At 46.1% G+C, this 22700-nt stretch overlaps 1 protein-coding gene across 1 annotated transcript in view; it reads left to right on the forward strand.

Annotated features, from left to right (window-relative positions):
• The window catches only part of CNTRL (centriolin), a 1084252-nt gene that overhangs the window by 1058218 nt on the left and 3334 nt on the right, over window positions 1-22700 (forward strand). The window contains exons 41-42 of the mRNA XM_085613596.1: window positions 4617-4679; window positions 5132-5338. Coding sequence (XP_085469722.1) covers window positions 4617-4679; window positions 5132-5338 — 270 coding nt within the window. The remainder of the gene's footprint in view (window positions 1-4616; window positions 4680-5131; window positions 5339-22700) is intronic.

Genomic DNA, 22700 nt, shown 5'->3' on the forward strand with positions numbered 1-22700 from the left:
AAGGTTCCATCATCTCAAAGAGGAACCGATTTCTACTCTCGTTTCTTCCTCATCAAGAAGAAGTCAGGGTAATGGAGACCGATTCTGGACCTCCGCAAGCTCAACAAATTCTTCAAAAAGCAAAGCTTCCGGATGGTAACACTTTCCGAGATCTTAAGCTGTCTAAACGAAGGAGATTTTATGGCTTCTCTGGATATGGAAGATGTGTATTTCCATAACCCAGTCCATCCCAAACATCGCAAATACCTTCGCTTCACAGTGGCTGCGGCCCACTATCAGTTCAAGGTGCTCCCGTTTGGGCTGAAGTCGGCACCAAGAATCTTCACGAAGTGCTTGGCACCAGTGGCAGCGACATTGAGATCTCGAGGAATACAGGTGTTCCCTTATCTCGACGATTGGCTGCTCCAAGGTCCTTCGGAACAAGCAGCCAAGGATGCCACAACAGCATGTCTCCATCTCTTTTCTGGGGCTTACTCTCAACGAGAGCAAATCGCAGTTGTGTCCAATACAAGTCATTCCTTTTCTCGGGGCAATGCTAGACACGGTCCAGTGCAAAGCATTCTTGTCACACGACCGTCAAATGCATCTCCAAAAATTAGCAATTTCAATCTCAAGAAGAAGGTCAGTTTCTGTCCGGATGTTTGCTTCACTTCTAGGGATGTGCTCCTCTGCGACAAATCTCATACCCTTGGCACAGCTCAAAATGAGACCTCTTCAGGAGGAATTACATCTTCAATGGCAACAAGCCGTGGGCTCGGTCGACGATTCCATCAGGGTCACGTCGTGCATGATAGATTCTCTGCATTGGTGGTCTCAGACAGCGAATTTGGCCCAAGGTCTCACATTCCTACCACCCATTCCAGACTTTGTTTTAACAACCGATGCCTCCATGGCGGAATGGGGAGGTCATCTGCAAGATTTGCAAATTCAAGGAAAATGGTCTTAAGTACACAAACAACAGCATATCAACAGACTGGAGCTCCGCGCCATCTTTCTTTCTCTGCAAGCGTTCCTCCCAAGGATCGCAGGTTCCTCAGTGCTGGTCCGTACTGACAGTATGACCAGCATGTATTACATCAACAAACAAGGAGGAGCAAAGTCAGCTACGCTCTCTCAGGAAGCTCAGGAATTGTGGGATTGGGTCACATTCCACAAAATAACTCAGAGAGCCGAACACGTCCGGGGTCTCCACAGTACTTTGGCGGACACACTGAGCAGATCTCAATCGGACTGTCATGAGTGGGAACTAGAAGAGAAGCAGGTGAACAGAGTTTTCCAAGCTTGGGGCAAACCAGCACTTGATTTGTTCACAACGAGGGAGAACAAGAAATGCTGATACTATGCCAGCAGGTTCCCTCAATAGGGCTCAAGGGGGAATGCCCTGTCCATGCGATGGTCAGGGATTTGTGCATACGCTTTTCCCCCAATACCTTTGTTCCCGAAGGTGCTCCGGAAGATGAAGCTGGAGGGTTGCCGTCTGATTCTGATTGCACCCTGTTGGCCAAGACGGTAGTGGTTCCAGGAACTTCTTCTACTGTCTCAGGACAAACCTATTCGCCTTATTCCGATGCCCACGATGTTGTCAAGGGACAGAGGCCAAGTGGTTCATCCGGACCCACAGTCCCTGCACTTGCACGCATGGCTCCTGATTTCTTAGAGTTTAAGGACCTTAACTTCTCTCAGGACTCTCGTGAGATTTTGGCCAAATCTTGTGTGCCCAGAGCACAATCAAAACCTATTGCTTAAAATGTAAGCTATTTTGCTGTTGGTGCGAGGCGAACAATATTCACCCAGTTCAAGCGCCTGCGGAACAAATTCTTCCTTATTTGCTTTCTCTAGCCATGTCTGGGCTTACCTTTTCATCGGTCAAGGTTCATCTTGCTCTTTCCAGATTCAGAAAATGTGCCAAGCTTCCTTCTCTCTGTTCATCTTCACTTGTCAAACAATTTATGAAAGGGCTTTTCCGAGCTTTCCCTCCAGTGCGAGCACCCCCTCCAGAGTGGGAACTGAATGCCATACTGGCACAATTAATGAAGCGACAATTTGAGGCAATCCACAAAGCTGATCTCAAATTCCTCATGTGGAAGGTTGCCATTCTCCTGGCTCTTACTTCTGCAAGAAGGGTTAGTGAAATCCAAGCTTTCACTATCACAGAACCCTTTTTACATTTCACTAAGGATTATGTAACCCTTCGAACAAATCCTAGCTTAATCCATAAAGTACCGTCTCAATTTCACTTAAATGAACCGGTAAGTTTGAGAACTTACTTTGTGGATCCATCCACTCCAGCTGAAAGAGCATTACACTCTCTAGGTGTTAAGCGCTGTTTAAAATTTTACCTACAGAAAACCAAAGACATCAGACGATCCAACCAACTATTCGTGGCCTATGGTCAAGCAACACTTGGGACTGCAGTGACAAAGGCAACAATATCCAGATGGCTGGCTTCTATGATTCATTTCTGCCATGACAAGGCCAGCAATCCTTTACAGAGGAAAGCCGAAGCTCATTCTACGAGGACTGTGGCAGCTTCTACATCATTGTTTGCTGGAGTGACACTGGAAAATATCTGTCGTCCTGCGACATGGAAAAATGTCCACACTTTCACGAAGCATTACTGTCTTCAATCTGCTCAACAAGATGATGCAGCTGTTGGACAGGCGGTCCTATGCTATCTCTTTCATTAAGGTCAGATTTAGGTGGTACTTCTCTTTTTTATATGCTACCATGTTTCATGTAACATACATGTTTATATGTTTAAAGAACTGGATATATAGATATATCTGTATGTTATTATTTATGTATTCATGCTTTATTTCGGTAATGTCTTTTAATATGGATTTTGATTTCTTAAAGGTTTGGTTATTTTAACATTTCTCAAGCCATTGTGAATGCAATTTGGGAGTTTATGAACAGTTGTCTCCCACCATCTGCAAACGACAATACATTTGGCTTACTGCTTGCTTCTCTGATTCAGGCATGTGAATCTATGAGATACCCCAATACTGGATAAGAAAACAAGTTACTTACCTGTAACTACAGTTATCCAGTATTGGTATCTTTCATAGATTCACATGCACCCACCCTCCTCCCCGGCGAGTAAGTTCTTTATGATTGGGGAATCTTACTTCTCACTTGTGCTAAGAAAATCTGAGGAGAACTGACTCTGCTGAGAGTGTTCTAGAGGGTGCTGGTAGCTGATTGGTTGAAGCTAACTTTTGATTCTTTTTTACTATAATGATGTAGATAGGCATCTAAGATTTAGGCCTTAGGCCTTTTTCTTTTAGCCTACAACTGATGGCACTAATTTTCTAATTTACCGTGGGGCTCCCGCCTCAGCGACTGGGAATGATTCAGGCATGTGAATCTATGAAAGATACCAATACTGGATAACTGTAATTACAGGTAAGTAACTTGTTTTCATCCTCCCCACTCTGCGATCTGAGGGCCCTGTGGATCCCCTCTTTGCAATTTACTGCGGTTTTTTCAATCTGTAATTGTTTATACAATATTTTTCCCTTATTGGCACACTGTTTTCTGAGACAATTTCTCTACGTGGCTGTCGCGGAAATGTCACAAAGAAACTGACTCAGTGTGTCAGGGGAGGGCTTACATGGACTCCGATGACGTCGCATAAGGGAGTAGATGTCACTGCAGAGTCATTCAATGCCCTCTACCAACGTGCAGAGGTACTGCTGGAAAGATTTCCCAATCCAGTCTGAGACATTCTAAGATAAGGAAACTGCAGCTAGATCCGGTCGCTACCAGATAAGACTTTACCAAAGGTAAGCAACTTGTCCTTTGATGTAGTTGAAGCCAAGAGTGTTTTCTTTCTAAATTTTTGCAATTCCTAAGCTGCCCGACAGCTCCTATTCATGCCCTCTCTCTAGCTAATACTGAGAACTGCAAGGCTGATGACCAAGTTTAACTTGAAAGAGTTGTCATCCGCCGAAGTGGCCTCCAGTCATCATAACACTCATTGTTTTGTAATAGATCAGCAGGGTGTTCTCATTAGAGCATTCTGCTTGTGAAGATTATCCTATTTAGATTGTCGAGAGGTTGAAGAGTAATCGATCACATTCTTCAGGCAAGAAACATCTTTCTCATGTCACAGGTCATAGTGCTTTTCTTAGCTGACAGTTCTTACTTCTCAAGTTATGAAAAGTACAAAGTGGCAACAGTCCTTGACATTATCCCAAAAGGATTAGCAAAGCTGGTCATTATAGCAGTAACTTCCTCCCCCTGCCTAGTCTTGGTTAGAAAAGCGTGCTCTTATTTTTCTTTGCTGTTGATAAAGTATTACTGTAAATCATTTACTGTTAAGGTCCACTTTATTATGTTTGTGATGTCATTGTTCCTTTTATAACTTTGTTGTTGTCTAGTAGAGCATGCCAGTGATCCGTGAGGACATTTGCTTGTTTTAAAGTGTTGTATTGTCATTAAATTGTGTATATTTAAATTATGTTTGTATCTTTATTTCCCACGTATATCCATGACTGCCTACCATGCTTGCTGGCCCTATTCGTGGTAGTTGTCATTCAAAAACCAAGTAACATGGCACAGAACCCCAGACCGTGAGACTGAAAACTGTTTTGAACTTGTTCTTATTTCCATAGGATGAACATTGGCGGGGAGAAGCACTCCGAGAGAAATTACGTCAGCATGAAGACAGGCTCAAGGTTGTATGCTTATAAATAATGCATAGTACTGAGGCCAGACTTCCTGAAAGTCCAGAGCTTCATCGTGTTGCCTGTTTATTAATTTTAGAAAAGGTTTGTCTCCAGTTAATGAGGCAAGAAATTGTTCAATCTGTGTAACATCTGTACTAATATATGTTACACTCAATTGATCCATAGATAATGGATCATGAGAAACTAGCCTAAGTCAACAGACAGTGGATTCACCAAATTGGTGAGCCTCAACAATTTAGAAAAGAAAAATGCTTTTCTAGAGTCCCCCTCACTCACCCAGGGTTGCCCCTAGGTGACATGCTTCATCATTGGGGCCATCCCAAGCATCTACTGCTTGGGGCGTGCTACGACTTGCGAGATTTACGTAGGAGCACTTTTTTGTGTGAAAAACTATGTGTTGTGCAGTGTTCTGACTAATATATGTTACAACATATGCTTAGGTTCAGCTCCGGAGCCGTATGTCCAAGCAAGCAGATGCACTGAGTAAAGGGAGAATGCAAGCTGAAGGAAACCTACACAGTTTGAGAAAAAAGGTAGATGCACTGGATGAACTTGTGAGCAACACCTCGGCTGCGTTACTGTTCCAATCCCAAAATTCCAGTGGAATGCTCTCTGTGGGGCAGGAAGGCAGTGACACAGAGAGACAGGTGGGTTATCATTGAACTTATTTTTAATCGCACTTCGCACTTTTTGTATTCATAAAGTTGTACCAAATTAGGCTGTTGGTTTTCCACCATATGGTGTTCTGAACTTTTCAATAGTTTACGAATTGGAAATAATTCAGGTGTGCTATCATAGCTAATGGAAAAGCATTCAGAACACCTAGCCCTGTTCTCTCAAGCATCTCCCCAGTTATTGGTCTTTTGAACCTTGATTGGCAGATGATGTGTGTTTCAGCTAAATGGGTTTCTGTTAGGATGTAGTGTCTGGTCCACTTCTACATGCACACTGGGACCTTGAGAGTTACACAGCCATTTGAGCTTGATCCATCTACCTCGGGGAGCAGGTGAAAATCTTTAAAGGCAAATTGGCTCTAGTCCTTCTTTTTCCAGGTATTACTGCAGCCTAATTATGTATATGTTGTTACCTGTCAGTGTACATTTTGGGTCGGTGTGTTTAGAAGGGATCAAAATAGTCAAGGTGGATCATAACTAACGATCTGATATGTCATATTTATTCAGTTATAAAGACACAAATACTCAAAGTCCACTTACAAAGAAGAAAAACGGTATTTTAATAATTTATGGAAATGGAATAGATTAGATTAAAAGCACAGTTTAAAATGGAGACTGTTCTACATAGGAGCTGTAACTACCTGTGCAAGATGTTTTGAAATGGGGGATGGTTAATGATAGTGTGACAAGACCTGAGATTGCAGGTAGGTTTGTAAAAAGCAGAGTGGTCATGTTGGTATTAGAATGAATGGGAACAGAGCCTTATGACATATACATAGTGATTCATTTCCAAATTGCTAACCAGTGTCGGAAATTAAGTAGCGATGTTACTTGTGCAAATTTAGGCAAATTATAAATCAAACATACTGTGGCGTTTTGTATAAGTTCAAGCTCTTATGGATCAATAAAACAGGAAAGCCTATTATAAGGAATTGCAGTGGTCCAGTCTCCTTAATATTAAGAACTGAACAAAATTGTTCTTGATTCAAAAGGTAACAGGGGAGTATGTTCTTTAGTACTTTTAACATAAAATACCAAGTTGATTTGAATTTTGAAATAGGAATGCTGAAAAATAGATGGAACTGAAAAACCACCCCCAGGTTTCGAGCCGATTCAGCTGGAGTGAGAGGTGTGCCAAAGGAAACAGGCCCTCACTCAATAAGAGGACTTGAGATCTGGTTTACCAAAGACCAGCACTTTTGTCTCTACCCTATTTAAGCAAAGAGAGTCGTTTTCATCCGCGTGGCCAGTGCAAACAGACAGGATTGTGGTTGTATCGGTGCCTCAGAAGGGAGCGTTTGACCTAAAAATTATTTGGGTGTCGTCAGCGTAAACGAAGAACGACAGTACAAAAGATGCCACCTGGTTCGCAAAGGGAGCAACATAGATGATGAAAAGAATGGGACTTAGGGCCATCCCTGAAGGACATCGCATGTGACAAGTTTAAAGATGGAACGTGGGACAGTCAATTAAACAGCTTGTGTTTTTCCACTCAGAAAGGAACTACACCAGTGCAACATGGTGGTTCCCCCTTAAGATCCACTTACTGCACTGTTCAAAGCAGTTTGAATGAGTAATTTTAGTGATAGACTGTAGCTCCATGGCCGGTGGATGCTGGATACTTTTATCATATGATTTATGTCTGAAATAAATAAAGAAATCAAAAATCTCTTTCAGACACTTCGCATTTCGAGTTGGGTTTGGGACTTTTTGTAAGCTGGAGGCATGTGAATAGGATATTTTTGCTGTTATATCCCCCAATAGGAGAATTTCAGTGTGGGTGCTACTGAGACTCAGTAAACCTAACCTCGCTCTGTGATGTTAACAGTGCAAGCATTTTTATAAAGATGGCAAGCATTTTTATAAAGATGATATTCTTCCAGGCTTCACTTTTCTTAGCAGAATTAGATCAGCACATTGTTTGTACACATCTGAAATAGTGGGTAGCATTTTTCCATTTACATTGGTGGGGTAGGCAATAATAAACAGAAGCACAGACTCTCTCCTTCTCTGATTCTCTCTGCATGTATATCGCGTTTCCCTGTCTCAGTTCTCTGCTCCTTCTCAATTGCTGTCTCTCTATCACTCTCAAGTATAGTGATGGTAAGGATGAGGCCTGTGGCATGCTGCATGAGACTTTCCTTTGGCTAGACAATATTGGCCCTACAGTATTAAGTTGCCTTTGATAAGTAAGGAGTAATTGGATCCAATCCACGGCAGTGACTTGGTTTGAACTTCATCCAGTTAATTTGTCAAGAAGAATGCCAGGGACTTCCATTTCTTGTGCTGTTCATTCAATGAGAATTGTTTGTTTGGTGGTTGTCAACAAGGGTGAAGGCTCTAAGTGTCTGCTACTGTGGTTTTCGTCCCTCTCATAGGTTTGTATAATGATTGGTAGGAGAGTTTTTCAATGCACTCCTGTAAATGTCTTCTCACTTCTATTTCAACGACATTGTTAGAATGATCTACCATTTCAATAGTAGCTCTGGATTTCTCCAGCATTGGAGTGGCCAAAGCTTCCTTCAAACATTCAGGTACTATCACTCTTCAAAATGGAAAAATTATCCCTGTATGAGGTAAATGTCAGCGAAGACATGCCTGAAAATGTTCCTTGCTAAATGTAATTGCAAAGGTTTCACTCTAAGCTTTGAAACTTCAATTTTGTAAGCTAGCTTCTTTACCACCTCTACTGGCAGTAGAGCGATTGTGTTAGAGGGATTCTACTGGGTTATTTGTTGAGATTTCTTGTATTGTTGGTATTCTGGATTTGTGTGATTTGTGTAGTAAGCCCTTTTAGTCCTCCACACTGTTCTTTTGAAACTGCATCTACAATTTGGTAGAGTCCTCCAGCGTCTGCTACCAAAAAATCTAAAAACCATTGAAACTGATACACTTACCACACTTACAGCATACCACACTGACAACATACCTGCACAAAACCGAATCAGATTCTGGTCTGTGATGGAAGCGTTTGAAAAGTCATTACCCTATACAAGCAGTTCATAACATTTTGAATTCCGGTGATCCCCTATGAATGACTACTGGACACTAGGGACTTCCACCTACGCAGTTTCTATGAATTGAACCTCAAAACAATACACAAAACTACAGAAATAAGTATACAGTAAGCAAATACATAAATTCTAAAATATTTTGATACACAGACAAACGATGTACATAAATCAAAATTTTATTAGGAAGCTGGAGCATTTCAAAATCTGGATTTATTTCTGAAAGAAAGAGCATTGTTATGTTATGTAAATGTAAATGTGCAGATATTTATATAGCGCGAATCACCAACCGGTCTCTAAGCGCTTGCTTAGGGAACCCGTCCTGGTATTCCCCTGTGAGATAACCCAGCAGGGCATCCACATGGTGAAAGCCAGGCATCCTGCCGCGAGGGGCCATTGTGGAGATTAAGCAAGCTATTGCCCAGAGTCGCAGAGTGTGAACCCATGAATCGAGTATGCACTGGAGCGAGAATTATCGAGTCCGTGGACAATTTATGGACTCAAGACCCAGCCGAGCCGGGAATTGAACCCTCGTCCCGGGCTGACCTCTGCTTCCAGGTCTGCCTACTCTAACCAGTGAGCCACACTTCTCCACTGTATGTGTATTTGTAAAGCGCACTAGCAACCACGAGGATCTCCTAGTGCTGAGCAAATGTGTTTGCCTAGCCGTACCTCTGGTAGGTTGGTTAATTGAAAAGTCAGGCTTTCAGCTTCTTGCAGAATTCAAGAAGAGAGGCGGAGGCTCTGGTGTGGAGAGGGAGGTTCCATGCTTTAGGAGCAGTGTAAGAGAACGCTTGTCCTCCTGATCTGAAAGAGACAATTAGTTATAGATTCCTTACCTTAGAATTACCCCCAGGCGTCAGACTGGATCTGGAGAATTTTTTCATCAGCAGTACCCCTGAGCGTCGAAAGGTTGCGTCCGTCGGCTCCACTTTTGTTGTTGGTGTCATGGTTACCGGGATGACGTCGCGGTAGCTACTTAGATGCCACCCCCGCGCGCTGATGTCAGTAATTTCTGTTTCCGCGCCAGCCAGCACAGATCCAGAGAAAGCAGTTCCTCCAGTCACTTTTTGACTGACTTTTTTTGTCAACACTGTTTGTGAGCCTTCTACTCTTGGTGCACATAAGGGATGCCCGGTTTCAAGGCTTTCCTGCCGAAAGCTGATGTCGGTAACTGATCCGCAACGAGTGTGCCTGTGGTGCCTGGAACGCGACCACGATCCCAAGTCGTTTTCTGACTGCCGGACCATGAATGCGAAGTCTTTGCAGGAGCGGTCCGGAAACCTTCTTGAGGCCCGGCAGTCCGCTCCGTGCCGTTTACGGTCCTGGTCGAGGGACCACTCGCGGAGCCACCACCACCACTCGCCCTCGAAGTCTTCGCACTCTTCAGGTAAGTCGAAGCACAAGAAGAAGTCGAAGAAGCCTCGTCGCTCTTCGACTTCTCCCCGTCCGTAGGCTGACACGACGAGGGATGCGGGTGGTGGCCCTCCTGCGGCTCCGTGTACAGAGCCTGAAGGGTCAGCTCAGAGTTTCCCTCCTTTTCCGAGACCCGGAGTGACCCCTGCCCAGCTTCGAAGTTTTTACTAAGCAATGTATGCCATCTTTGGGCAGCCCGCGGACGCGGCTGGGGCCCTGGGTCTTCAACGCTGGCGGCTTCGGCACCGCAGGGTTCCCTTGGATCCAGTCCTCGATCAGTATCGGTGCCGGTCGACCTCATAACACCTCCCCTGGCGCCGATTCCACCGGCACCATGCCCGCAGCCGATGCCAGTTGTTTCTCCAGCCGGCGTCACCCTAGCCGCCCCCCCCCCCCCCACCCCCACCCCAGACGTGGACCCGGAGCCGGACCGACATCGACCGACACCGGATCCAGCACCGACGGGTACTTTTGTACCCCTGTCCTACCCTGGTTTTTTTAGGCCAGATTAGTAACCAGAGCAGGGTGAGGAGGACTGGGAGTGGGTCTGGAGGCCCTTTAACTGACCAGTTGGAGTATGATCCGGACTGGAGAGAGGAGATGGGGTATGCCAGTGGTCTGGATACCTTCCTAAACCTTGGCATGTTGTCTCCTCCTACCGTTGCTACGGAGGAGGAAGCTTCTTACGCAGTGGTGTTGCTTAGGGCGGCCAAGGCTCTCAACCTCGAGCTACCTACGGTGGTGCTCAGGACTAATCTCCTGACAGAGGTGCTTCAACCGGCAGCGAGCTCTTCGGAGCCCCTGCTGCTGTTTAATGAAGCCTTAACTGACATCCTTTTGGGCACCTGGTCCAGACCCAACACAGGGGCTCCTGTGGATAGGATGATTGCCCGACGCAACCACCCGGCTCAGAGCGACCTCACTTTCCTCTCCCAATGTCCCACCCCTGAGAACTTTGTGGTCCAAGCCTCGACGTCCAAAGGCGCATTCCCTAACGCTCCACCTGATAGGGAATCCAAAAAGCTGGACCACTTTGGGAAGAAGATGTGTTCGAGGCATATGAGCTGCAGAATTCATACTGTGCATAGATCGCCATATGATGTTGGGCTCGGATGCTTGCACATTGCTGTTGTCTTGGAAGAAGTCTTTGTAGTCACGAATTAGGTGACTCCTCCCTTGGACAATAGTGCGCATGGGCATCGACTCCATCCTCAGATTGTTTTTTTCTGCCATCGGTTTCGGATGTAACTTAAGCGCTCTGGTTCGGTACCGTGTTTTTCCAAACCATTCGACGCGCAAATCATCAAAACTCGACGGTATTGTTTTCGTTCGCATGCCTTTCGACACGCTAACTCACAAACTCGATTCCGGTAGTCGACGCAGGCCGCTGGGCCTATCGAAGCCATTCGGGCCTACGGCTAATGGAAAGGACTCCATTTAAAAAATGCCCCCAGTGTGGAGCTAAATTCCCACACAGCGACCAACACAAACTCTGCAACCTCTGTCTCTCCCCCGAGCACGAGGAGAACAATTGCCAAGCCTGCGCCTCCTTCCGTTCCAAGAAGACTATCCGTGATCACCGGGCTCGGCGACACGTTAAGGCGCAACAGGCTGCTCCAGTGCCAGAGGACATCTTTGAAGAAGGCCCCAAAGTTCAAGAGGCAGAGGATTTGGAGGATCTCGACATCTTATCCGAAGCAGATGACTCCGATGACCACATCACTACAGGTCAATGAGTGAGTACAACTGCCCCTCTCCCAACTCCACCCCAAAAACAAAAGGCTCAGGTCAAGATTTCGCCTGAAGGCCCTAGTTGAGACCGAAAGAAAACTTCAGAAGCTCCAGGCCCGGCTCCGAAGACAAAGGAGCAGCCTTCCGACAGCTCTGGACCGAGCAAGCAGTATGCCAGTGCCCCAAAGACATTGTCGGCACCGAAAGCGGGAACACATCCTACTCCTGTGGTCCTGAAAAAGGCCTCGGCACCGAGCACCTCGGTACCCAAAGAACAAAAGGCCTAGGATCCAAAGACACCTCGGAAACCTTCGGATCCGAAAAAGATTTCCGACACGACACCAAAGCTGAAGGGCACAAAAACCCCTTCTAAGGCTCAAGATCAGAAATCTAAACCACATTCGGAACCGAAAAAATCGGCGGCGAAAGCTAACATCGAAGAGGAAGAACTTTTTCGGCCTGATCCCATCGATCCGAAACAAAAAACTCTCAATGTGGACCCTAAGACAGGCCATATTGTCAGTATTCCACACAAGAAGAGGAAATTGGACACCCCACACATCCCTGAGTTGCCTGTGAAGAAAAAAGACTGTGCAACTTCACCCTTAAGACCCTCTTCTCCTGTTATTCCTCCTAAGCCTATCTCTCCTCCAAACTCTCCCATACTTCCCCCATATTCACCACCACTACAGGATGATGATGACCTAGGGGACGGGGGAGGAAATAATGACCCTGTCACTGATCCTGATGATGACACTAACATACCACCAGATCCATGGGATGACTACAATGTCCCTGTAGCTCCTCCAGATCTTCCTGATCCAGATGCATACCCCACTAGGCCATCTCCCCCAGATGACAACATTGGGTTTAGTCAGCTTATTGATAGGGCTGCCCAATATCATGACGCCCAAATGCATTCAGACCCCACAGAGCAAGACTTCCTACTGGACACTTTTGCGGAGTCACAAAAGACAGTACAAACCCTGCCCATGCTCAAAGGTGTCATCAAACGTGCTCCAGACGTATTCAAAGACCCAGTCAGGACCAGAAATCTCAATCCTCGGATTGATAAAAAATATAAACCAGCCCCAAATGATCCCACCTACATTTAAGGACAACTTCCCTTAGATTCCCTCATAGTGTCCAATGCTAGGAAGCATGCTAAAACTTAAACCTCCGGTGATGCTCCACCTCCAGACAAAGAATCAAAATTACTAGATGCTTCAGGCAAACGAGTTGCCTACCAGGCAGCTAATCACTGGAGGATAGCTAATACACAGGCATTACTTGCCAGATACGACAGGGCTCACTATGACGAACTTGAGACCCTCATGCAGCACTTGCCTGACCAATACAAGGCCAAAGCCAATGACTTGATTCAGGGAGGCAAGTTAATCACAAACGCATCCATTAAATGTGCCCTTGATGCAGCAGATACTGTATCTAGATCAATCAACACTAGTGTGTTATTACGAAGGCATGTCTGGTTGCGCATTTCTGGGTTCAAATAGGAAGTGCAAACTATTATCCTGAATCAGCCTTTCAATCAAGAACAACTTTTTGGCCCGGCTGTGGACACAGCTTTAGAAAAAATGAACAAAGACACGGAGACTGCAAAATCCATGGGAGCATTACATTCTCCGTCTACACGAGGCTCCTTTTGCCACTCCTTTGATAGAGGTGCATCCAAAACCATCAATACTGACACTGCTTCTTCCTCCTATAAAAACCCCACACAAACATCCCCCAACAGGGGATATTTTAGAGGGGGGTACAGGGGAAATAACAACAAGGGAAGAGCCCGTGGTAACATCACTCGCGCCTCTCCCTCTAACAAACAGTGACTTCCCTCCACACCCTCCAGACCATACCTCTCCGGTCGGATTTCTTTTTTCCTCTTTCCAAAATATTTTACACAACTGTGTGCCAGTTTGTGCCTTTTGCAGGGTCCAGAAGCATAAAAGCCCTTGGGCAGGGGAGGGAGCTATGTTCTTTCTACCGTTGTTGGTATTCCAACATAGCGGTCACACTCTTTTCAACTGGGTATTTGTTTGTATGTTTTTGAACCTCTGCCACCACAAAACAAAGGTGCAAGCAAAGTCAGGCCCACAAACCAGACTCACTTTGGCACCGTCACTGCTCAGAGGCATGCGAGGCGGGAAGTAAGCACCCACTTTTCTGATAAAATCCTAGTAGTATAATAAGCAATAGAAAAGGAAACCACTCTGCCCCTCTGGGACTAGAGGACTCGCTAGAGAGCATGAAGGACATAAACGAGGCATAGGCCGTTGGGCATGTAAGGAAGATATTAAGGAAGCTAAAGGAGCTTCTTAGACTGGCTGAAGGCAGGAGACTGCACTGTGCTTGCGTGGTGTGCTTATTTATGTCTTCAGGTGGTGCGATTGTGCCAGAACATGGCTACCTCTGTCTGAACTAAAAAAAGCTCAGAAGAAGAGCAAAAGGATTTAAAGCGGATGGACTGAATTTAGTAGGCCAGAGACCCTCGGACCACCATTTCCAATATCATTCAGCTTCAGTTTCTTCTTAGCTTATTTCAGGGCAGAGCCCAACAAATGTTATTAGGCTCTGCTTAACTAAAGTAACTAACAGGGAAAACACAATCTGTAAGGTAAATCATCCTCATCAAAGAAAGGAGTGATGACCTGTGTTGCCCTTCACTTTGCCACAGTTGTACCAACAAAATGTAATGACTGGGTGTTTCCGCGTAACGTCCAAAATTTTCTCCTTAGAGGTGTGATCTGGTCAGAGGGGTTTAGAGTTAATCACGTCTTCACTTCAGGGTCATTTAACAGCCAATCTGGTGTTTTCCTTCAGCAGCTCCTCGTAATTCCTTTAACACACACCAGTAGAGTGCACAGATGATTTTAGGGTTGGAATCTCAGCAGAATCTGTTACTGATGAAGTTCCATGTCGTCCAAGGAGCTCTGTGATACATATATACAACAGTGTATTTTCAAGGACAATAGCCTTAAATGCGCAGACTTATCTCCCAGATTCCTGTAGTATTGTTTAGTATTTTGTACACCCATTAATCCATATGCAGACCCCAGTGCTGAAGAGTATCCCTTGTATTGTTTCTGACTTAAGTGATTAAAGTTTTTTATATTAAACAACGGTTATATATTTCATTTTATTACAACTATAATTGTAATAGCGTCATTGGCTTCATCCCAATTATTTTCAGGAAGAAAAATTAAAGTACTCCAGAGGCTGGGCTTACATCCCCCCACCCGCCCAAAAATAGTAACATAATGGGGAGCCGCGGCCAATTGGCAATACATCAAGGGAGCCGTGGGTTAAAAAAGTTTGGGAACCACTGCGCTAGTAGTACACAAGCTCAAACAACAGTCCCTCAAGATGATCCTGGTTGCTCCCACATGGGCACGGCAACCATGGTTCACAACACTCCTCGAACTCTCAGTAGTTCCACACCAAATACTACATCTCTCCCCAAAGCTGCTGACTCAGAACCATGGAGAGATAAGACATCCAGATCCAGCACAACTAAATCTAGCGATCTGGCTCCTGAAGTCCTAGAGTTCAGTTACCCCAACCTCCCACCCGACTGTATGAACATTAATAAAGAAGCCAGACGACTACTACTAGACCTTGCTATGCAGCTAAATGGAAAAGATTCGTCATTTACTGCATTAACAACAAAATTGACCCGCTAGATGCTTCTATTTAGAACATCATTTGCTATTTGCTGCATCTACAAAGATGCAATCTAGCATACTCATCTAAAAGAGTACATCTGGCTGCCCTTGCCGCCTACCTACAAAACAGACAACATTTGTCATTGTTTAGAATACCCGCTATCAAAGCTTTCATGGAAGGCCTTAAAAGAATAATTCCTCCTACGCTTCCACCCTCTCCAGTGTGGAATCTAAATATTGTTCTTACTAGGCTCATGAGTCCCCCGTTTGAACCTCTACACAAATGTGAACTGCAGTTCCTTACATGGAAAGTAGCCATTCTTGTCGCAATCACCTCTCTCAGGAGAGTGAGTGAGATCCAGGCTTTAACCATACAAGAACCATTCTTACAAATACATCGTAACAAGGTGGTTCTTAGGACAAATCCCAAATTCCTTCCCAAAGTAATCTCTGCTTTTCACCTTAATCAGCCGGTAGAGTTGCCAGTGTTTTTCCAAAACCCAGATTCCGCAGCAGAGAGAGCTCTTCACACACTTGATGTCAAAAGAGCTATACTTTATTACACTGACAGGACTAAACCTTTCAGGAAAACAAACCAATTGTTTGTAGCTCTCTCTCCCCTCATAAAGGCAATCCCATCTCCAAGGCCGGAAGTTAAATGCATTCAAATATGCTACCACAAAGCTAAACGCACATTAACAATTCCCCCTAGAGCGCACTCAACACGCAAACTAGGGGCTTCCATGGCGTTCTTAGGGAACATTCCCCTAGAAGACATATGTAAGGCAGCAATGTCAGAAAAGAGAGGGGGAGACCAGGAGCTAGTTAATGGTCCAGTGCCCGTGCTCCAAACTAACCATGAAGTCAACAAAGGGGGGGGCACTGTTCCAGAGTGAGTGATGCCAAGAGTCAAGCACTCACTATAAGGAAAAAGAGAGAGGAAGGAAAGGGTGCTAGGTCTGGGACTCAGTGGAGGGAGGGGGGTGAAGAAAAGACAAATCTTGTCTCTTGTTGCCCTCACACACCCCGAAGGATGTCATGCTTCATCATTGGGCAGTTGCTCCTTGTTGGGCCGGTGGTGCAATGCCCTACTGTTCCCCCGAAGGGTCACTTTAGCGGAGATCTTTTGAGAACTGCCGTTGGGTGCATGTGGGTGTGTGGATGGAGTCCTAAGTGAAGGGTGATACCGTGCGTGCAATGCGGTAAAACTGTCTAAGGGTTACACAAAAGAATTTTAATGGAGGTACCCTTGGCAGAGTAAAAAACCCGTAGATTGAGGGTTACCAACAAAAGCGTAATGTGCCCAGGTAACTATAAGGTCGACATGTTTCACGCCTCTTTGGTCAGAAAGATCCCTGGCTTTTCATCAGGACCAGAAAGAACTGTGAAAGTGATGTTGTGCACGAAGGTGAAGAAGTAGAGGGGTAACATTAGCCCTCTAAACGATCAGTGGGGGCCATTACCTTAAGTACTATAGGTAGTGGCTAAGACTAAGTAGTCAGATATGCCCTCTTGTTCGTGGCCTAAAGGGGAGCTAACAGTGCTCCATAGGCTAGAGGCGTAGGGTACCCGCACCTTACTGGGCTATTTACTGGGGGTGTCGGCTCCAGTAAACCTGCCTCGTCCTGACGCCTGCCTGAAGGCAGCAACATGGTCTACCACACACACCTTATTGTGTAGATGTTCAGGCGAAGCAACAAGCTTCAGTAGGCCAGGCTGTTCTTAAAACACTTTTTCGACCCACTGCAACGGATACAGGTGACCACAGCTAGGGGAGACACTGCTTTACAGTCTATTCACAGTGTGAATTCTGCAGCTCATATGCCTCAAACGGAAAATGCTACTTACCAGTATGCATCTGTTCTTGGCATGCAGAGCTGCAGAATCTAACACGCTCACCCACCTCCCCGGAACCTGTATCTGTTCCAGTGTTATCTTATTTAAATACATTCACATGGACATCTTTCTGTTTCTTACTAACTCCATCATTTCCCATCCTGGCGAAAAACAATCTGAGTATGGAGTCGATGCCCATGCGCACTATTGTCCAAGGGAGGAGTCACCTATCTCGTGACTACAAAGACTTCTTCCAAGACAACAACAAGGTGCAAGCATCCGGGCCCAACACCAGATGGCGATCTATGCACAGTGTGAGATTCTGTAGCTCTACATGCCAAGAACAGATGCATACTGGTAAGTAGCATTTTCCTTTCTTCCTCCCGCTTAGGACTGCAGTCGGTAAACACTGCATTTCTGTTGGGCCATTACACCCACTCTGTGTGGGATACGGTAGCGCAGTTGCTGCCCCAGTGCCTGGAGGAGGCCCGGGCCGTGCTCTCCCATGCAGTTGCCAAGGGGAGAGACGCAGCCAAGTTTACCATATGATATGGACTAGACACCACCGACTTGCTAGACAGGACGATTTCAACGTCGGTAGCCCTTCGACGCTACGCCTGGCTGAGGTCGACTGTTTTTTCTGGGGATGTCCAAGCTACCCTAATAAATATGCCCTTTGATGGCCGTCTCCTGTTTGGTGACAAAGCAGATAACGCGCTAGAGCGCATCAAGGACTATCAGGCTACGACCAAGTCCTTGGGCCTCTCCACCACCCGCCCTGCGCAGTCTGCTTTTTGCCCCTTTCGTGGCTACGGAAGGGGTGCCCTGCCACATTCCACCCAGAGCCACAGGCCGGCGCGGCTGGGGACATGGAATCCACCGCCGAGGGTCTGGGGGCCAGCGAGCGGGCCAGTCCACCACCGCCCCCTCTGCAACAGCCTTCAAACCCTCCTACTCCGACCTTTCAGGGCCACCAATCGCCAGTGGGCGGCAGGATTCACCGTCACCTTCCCCACTGGCGCACCATCATGTCGGACAGGTGGGTTATGCAGATCGTCCGAAGGGGCTACTCCCTCCCCTTTGAGACTACCCCCGTCCCCCGCCCATGCCACCTCAGTACAATCGAATGTCGGAGGATCATCTGGCTCTTCTCCAACAGGAAGTTACGGCTCTCTTGGCCAAGGGAGCCATCGAGCGAGATCCTACCCCAGAAGTAGGTCGTGGTTCCCCACCAACTACTTTGTGCTGAACCGGTTTGCAGTGTGGTCTTCAGTGACTGCACTACAGCGGACCTGAAATCCCTGTGGTACTCTTCTTTCTTCTTCTTTTGCTCTTGCTCATCCTCCTGCTAGACGGTGAGCCATTGAATTTTTAAGGAAGAGGCTGTTCACTTGCTGAATTCTAGTTGAAGGCTTTTATGGGTAGTACGGAGAGCATAGTTATGCTGTGGGCTGGGAGGGTAGAGGTCTCTATCTAGCACTGCGGTGGCACTGAAGGAAGGATATAAGCTCTCTCCCTCATCCCTGAGCAAAGTCCCGTGACGCTAGGGTGAGCATATTTTAAAAACCCAAAACTGAGACATTCCACAAATATAGAAGTAGGACTACAATTTTGCATTGACCATGGGGCACAAAATGACGTAACTGACAGCTCTCACCAACACAACATCGCAATAAGGGTAATTGAATTGAATGTTTACAAACTTTATCATCTGTGTTAATTAAATTGCTTGTACAAGGTCTGTTAACTCATCCTGCACATGAAAGCTTGTCTGCTTTTGGGTTCAGCCAACCCTCTCTGAAAACCGGGACGTGCTAAACTTACTAAAATGTGCCCAGATAGATAGTGAAAACAGGTCAACTTAGGACGTCTGGTCACCCTTCATGGACCACCAACCATTACCGATTTCCCTAGGCATGAATACATAAATCCTTTAGTTACTGCTAATATTTTCATGATGTTTAGGTCAAAGACACAGTGACAAATCTTCATTTTCCTAGGAATGCACAGCAGATATTTCTTTGTGCTCAGGTTCACCATGCAATATGTACATTTATCCCTCATTCTCCAGCGTAATGTTCATTAGGAGATTTGCGCCTTAAGGCAGTTGAAGTTTGGACTAGCTCCTTCTCTACATTGGGCTGATACAGACTCTTGTGTAGGCCCTCAGTACCCAATGTGCTGGGACCTCTTGACACGTCCTCCTATTCTGGTATTCTTCCCCTATTTTCAGTTCGCTCCCACTGTCTTTTCGTATTTTGCCCCACTACATGCCACAAGTGCTTCCCTTCCTATGCTCCAGTTTTCACTTTTCGCTTTATAATAAGAGGAAGAAGGGGCAGCCTTAAATGTGGTTTCATGTGCCTGCTGCCTGTCATCCACAAACTGGCGACTTCTTAGAGGACGGGGATGAAGTCTTAAAGCACATGTATCATGGCATAGCTTCCTAGATAGATTTTACAATTTAAGCAGGGGCTAGGGGGTAGGGAGGGTAGGGCGCTGCCCTTGTGCTGGTGCTTGACTCCACTCAATCACTATCCACTCACTGTTCCTGTGTCTTGTTTCCTCAGTGCCCCGGTAGATTATCCATGCAGTGTTCCTGTGTCTTTTCCTCAGTGCCCCTGCAGATATCTATGCACTGATCCTGTGTCTTGATTCCTCAGTGCCCCTGTAGACATCCATGCACTGTTCTTGTATATCTTGGTTCCTCAGTGTCCATGCACAATACCCATGGCACTGTTCCTGTGTCTTATTTCCTCAGTGCCCCTGCAGACATCCACAGACTGTTATTATATAACTTGTTTCCTCAGTGCCCCTGCAAACTATCCATGCACTGTTCCTGTGTCTTGTTTGGTCAGTGCCCCTGCAAACTATTCATGCACTGTTCTTGTATATCTTGTTTTCTCAGTGTCCCTGCAGACTATCCATGCACTGTTCATGTGTCCCGTTTCCTCAGTGCCCCTGCAGACTATCCATGCACTATTCCCATTTCTTGTTTCTTCAGTGCCCCTGCAGACATCCATACACCGTTTCTGTGTCTTGTTTCCTCAGTGCCCCTGCAGACATCCATGACCTGTTATTGTATATCGTGTTTCCTTGTATATCTTGTTTCCTCGGTGTCCATGCACAATATGCATGCACTGTTCCTGTGTCTTGTTTCCTCAGTGCCCCTGCAGACATCCATAGACTGTTCTTATATATCTTGTTTCCTCAGTGTTCATGCACAATACCCATGCACTGTTCCATGTCTTGTGTTCCTCAGTTCACCTGCAGACATCCATGCACTGTTCCCATGTCTTGTGTTCCTCAGTAGCCCTGCAGACATCCATGCACTGTTCCTATGTCTTGTGTTCCTCAGTGCCCCTGCAGACATCCATGCACTGCTCCTGTGTCTTGTTTCCTCAGTGCCCCTGCAGACATCCATGACCTGTTATTGTATATCGTGTTTCCTTGTATATCTTGTTTCCTCGGTGTCCATGCACAATATGCATGCACTGTTCCTGTGTCTTGTTTCCTCAGTGCCCCTGCAGACATCCATAGACTGTTCTTATATATCTTGTTTCCTCAGTGTTCATGTACAATACCCATGCACTGTTCCATGTCTTGTGTTCCTCAGTTCACCTGCAGACATCCATGCACTGTTCCCATGTCTTGTGTTCCTCAGTAGCCCTGCAGACATCCATGCACTGTTCCTATGTCTTGTGTTCCTCAGTGCCCCTGCAGACATCCATGCACTGCTCCTGTGTCTTGTTTCCTCAGTGCCCCTGCAGACATCCATGACCTGTTATTGTATATCGTGTTTCCTTGTATATCTTGTTTCCTCGGTGTCCATGCACAATATGCATGCACTGTTCCTGTGTCTTGTTTCCTCAGTGCCCCTGCAGACATCCATAGACTGTTCTTATATATCTTGTTTCCTCAGTGTTCATGCACAATACCCATGCACTGTTCCATGTCTTGTGTTCCTCAGTTCACCTGCAGACATCCATGCACTGTTCCCATGTCTTGTGTTCCTCAGTAGCCCTGCAGACATCCATGCACTGTTCCTATGTCTTGTGTTCCTCAGTGCCCCTGCAGACATCCATGCACTGCTCCTGTGTCTTGTTTCCTCAGTGCCCCTTACAGACATTCACAGACTGTTCTTATATATCTTGTTTCCTCAGTGTTCATGCACAATACCCATGCACTGTTACTTGTCTTGTTTCCTCAGTGCTTCTGCAAACACCCTTGCACTGTTCTTGTATATCTTGTTTCCTCAGTGCCCCTGCAAATTATCCATGCACTGTTCCATGTCTTGTGTTCCTCAGTTCACCTGCAGACATCCATGCACTGTTCCTATGTCTTGTGTTCCTCAGTTCACCTGCAGACATCCATGCACTGTTCCCATGTCTTGTGTTCCTCAGTAGCCCTGCAGACATCCATGCACTGTTCCTATGTCTTGTGCTCCTCAGTTCCCCTGCAGACATCCATGCACTGCTCCTGTGTCTTGTTTCCTCAGTGCCCCTTACAGACATTCACAGACTGTTCTTATATATCTTGTTTCCTCAGTGTTCATGCACAATACCCATGCACTGTTCCTTGTCTTGTTTCCTCAGTGCTTCTGCAAACACCCTTGCACTGTTCTTGTATATCTTGTTTCCTCAGTGCCCCTGCAAATTATCCATGCACTGTTCCTGTATCGTGTTTACTCAGTGCCCCTGCAAACTATTCATGTACTGTTCTTGTATACCTTGTTTTCTCAGTGCCCCTGCAGATATCCGTGCACTGTTCCTGTCTTGTTTCCTCAGTACCCCTGCAGACTATCCATGCACATGTGTCTTGTTTCCTCAGTGCCCCTGCAGACTATCCAGCCACTGTTCCTGTGTCTTGTTTCCTCAGTGCGCCTGCAGATATCCATACACTGTTCCTATGTCTTGTGTTCCTAAGTAGCCCTGCAGACATCCATGCACTGTCCCTATGTCTTGTGTTCCTCAGTAGCCCTGCAGACATCCATGCACTGCTCCTATGTCTTGTTTCCTCAGTGCCCCAGCAGACTATCCATGCACTGTCCCTATTTCTTGTTTCCTCAGTGCCCATGCAGACGATCCATCCACTGTTCCTATGTCTTGTTTCCTCAGTGCCCCTGCAGACTATCCATGCAGTGTTCATGTGTCTTGTTTCCTCATTGCCCCTGCAGACATCCATGCACTGTCCCTTTGTCTTGTTTCCTCAGTGCCCCTGCAGACATCCATGCACTGTTCCTATGTCTTGTTTCCTCAGTGCCCCTGCAGACTATCCATGCACTGTTCCTATGTCTTGTTTCCTCATTGCCCCTGCAGACATCCATGCACTGTTCCTGTGTCTTGTTTCCTCAGTGCCCCTGCAGACATCCATGCACTGTTCCTGTATCTTGTTTCCTCAGTGCGCCTGCAGACATCCATGCACTGTTCCTGTGTCTTATGTTCCTCAGTGCCCATGCACATAATCCATGCACTGTTCATGTGTCTTGTTTTCTCACTGCCCTTCCAGACTGCCTATGTATATCTAGTTTTCCCAATGCCCATGCAGACTGCCCCTGCACTGTTCTTGTATATCTTGGTGATACCTCAGTGCCATGCTTAGAGATTCACTAAAGATGTTGTGGGTTTGGAAAACATGTTATCCTTGAAAAGTAGCAGTGCT

The sequence above is a fragment of the Triturus cristatus genome, chromosome 1_2, assembly GCF_964204655.1.
Source record: "Triturus cristatus chromosome 1_2, aTriCri1.1, whole genome shotgun sequence".
In the NCBI taxonomy this organism is placed as follows: domain Eukaryota; kingdom Metazoa; phylum Chordata; class Amphibia; order Caudata; family Salamandridae; genus Triturus; species Triturus cristatus.